This window comes from Martes martes (assembly GCF_963455335.1).
Source record: "Martes martes genome assembly, chromosome: 1".
In the NCBI taxonomy this organism is placed as follows: domain Eukaryota; kingdom Metazoa; phylum Chordata; class Mammalia; order Carnivora; family Mustelidae; genus Martes; species Martes martes.
In genome coordinates this window covers 10,494,769-10,495,752 of record NC_137888.1, presented here as the reverse complement: position 1 = coordinate 10,495,752, position 984 = coordinate 10,494,769, and the positions used below count along the sequence as shown (strand labels likewise).

At 47.3% G+C, this 984-nt stretch overlaps 1 protein-coding gene across 1 annotated transcript; it reads left to right on the top strand.

Moving 5' to 3' along the window:
• Nucleotides 1-391: 391 nt before the first annotated feature.
• On the top strand, nt 392-763 carry KCNE2 (potassium voltage-gated channel subfamily E regulatory subunit 2; the record flags this gene model as incomplete). The annotated part of the gene is made up of 1 exon (XM_080797234.1): nt 392-763. The coding sequence occupies one exon, from the start codon at nt 392-394 to the stop codon at nt 761-763; it is 372 nt and encodes a 123-aa protein (XP_080653360.1).
• Nucleotides 764-984: the final 221 nt, after the last annotated feature.

The following is a 984-nucleotide window of genomic DNA, read 5'->3' as shown; positions in this document are numbered from 1 at the left end:
ACAGAGAGGCAAGCAGAGGGAGAGGGGGAAGCAGCCTTCCTGCTGAGCAGGGAGCCCAATGTGGAGCTCAATCCCAGGACCCTGAGACCATGACCTGACCCGAAGGCAGAGGCTTAGCACACTGAGCCACCCAGCTACCCCCTCCATCAAATTTTTATGGTAAGGTAACCCGCAATCCAAAAAATGCAATTTGCATGTGCGAAGCTTAAAGACCAACAACAACAACAAAAATGCACTCACTCAATCAATCACCAACTAGGTAAGAAGAAATATTATCTCCTCCTTTGCATTCTCCCTCACTTTATCCCTTAAAGTAGCCAAATGCAGAAAGAGTCAGTGTTCTCCACCTTGTTCATCTATTTTATCATTCAAATTGCAGCAGGAGGGAGCTATGCCTACTTTATCCAACCTGACACAGACCCTGGAAGATGTCTTCAAAAGGGTTTTTATTACTTATATGGACAACTGGCGCAGGAACACAACAGCTGAGCAAGAGGCCCTACAAGCCAAACTCGATGCTGAGAACTTCTACTACGTCATCCTGTACCTCATGGTGATGATCGGAATGTTCTCTTTCATCATCGTCGCCATCCTGGTGAGCACCGTGAAATCCAAGCGGCGGGAGCACTCCAACGACCCCTACCACCAGTACATCGTGGAAGACTGGCAAGAGAAGTACAAGAGTCAAATCTTGAATCTAGAAGAATCAAAGAGCACCTTCCACGAGAACGTGGGTGCAGCAGGGTTCAAAATGGGACCTTGAGAAACGGAATAGGCACAAAGCCAACATCTGATATCTGGGTCCGAAGAGATGCCCTGTCGTGGAGTAAACCCAAGTTGTCATTGGTTAGGAGACACTCAGTTCCTTGCTTGCTGTGGAGAACTTTCGCGGAGATCATGTGGCCGCTCAACCAAGATAGATGACATTTTACTCTCGGTGATTTATACTTGCTCATTGGAGCCATATTTTATGTGCAAGACCTC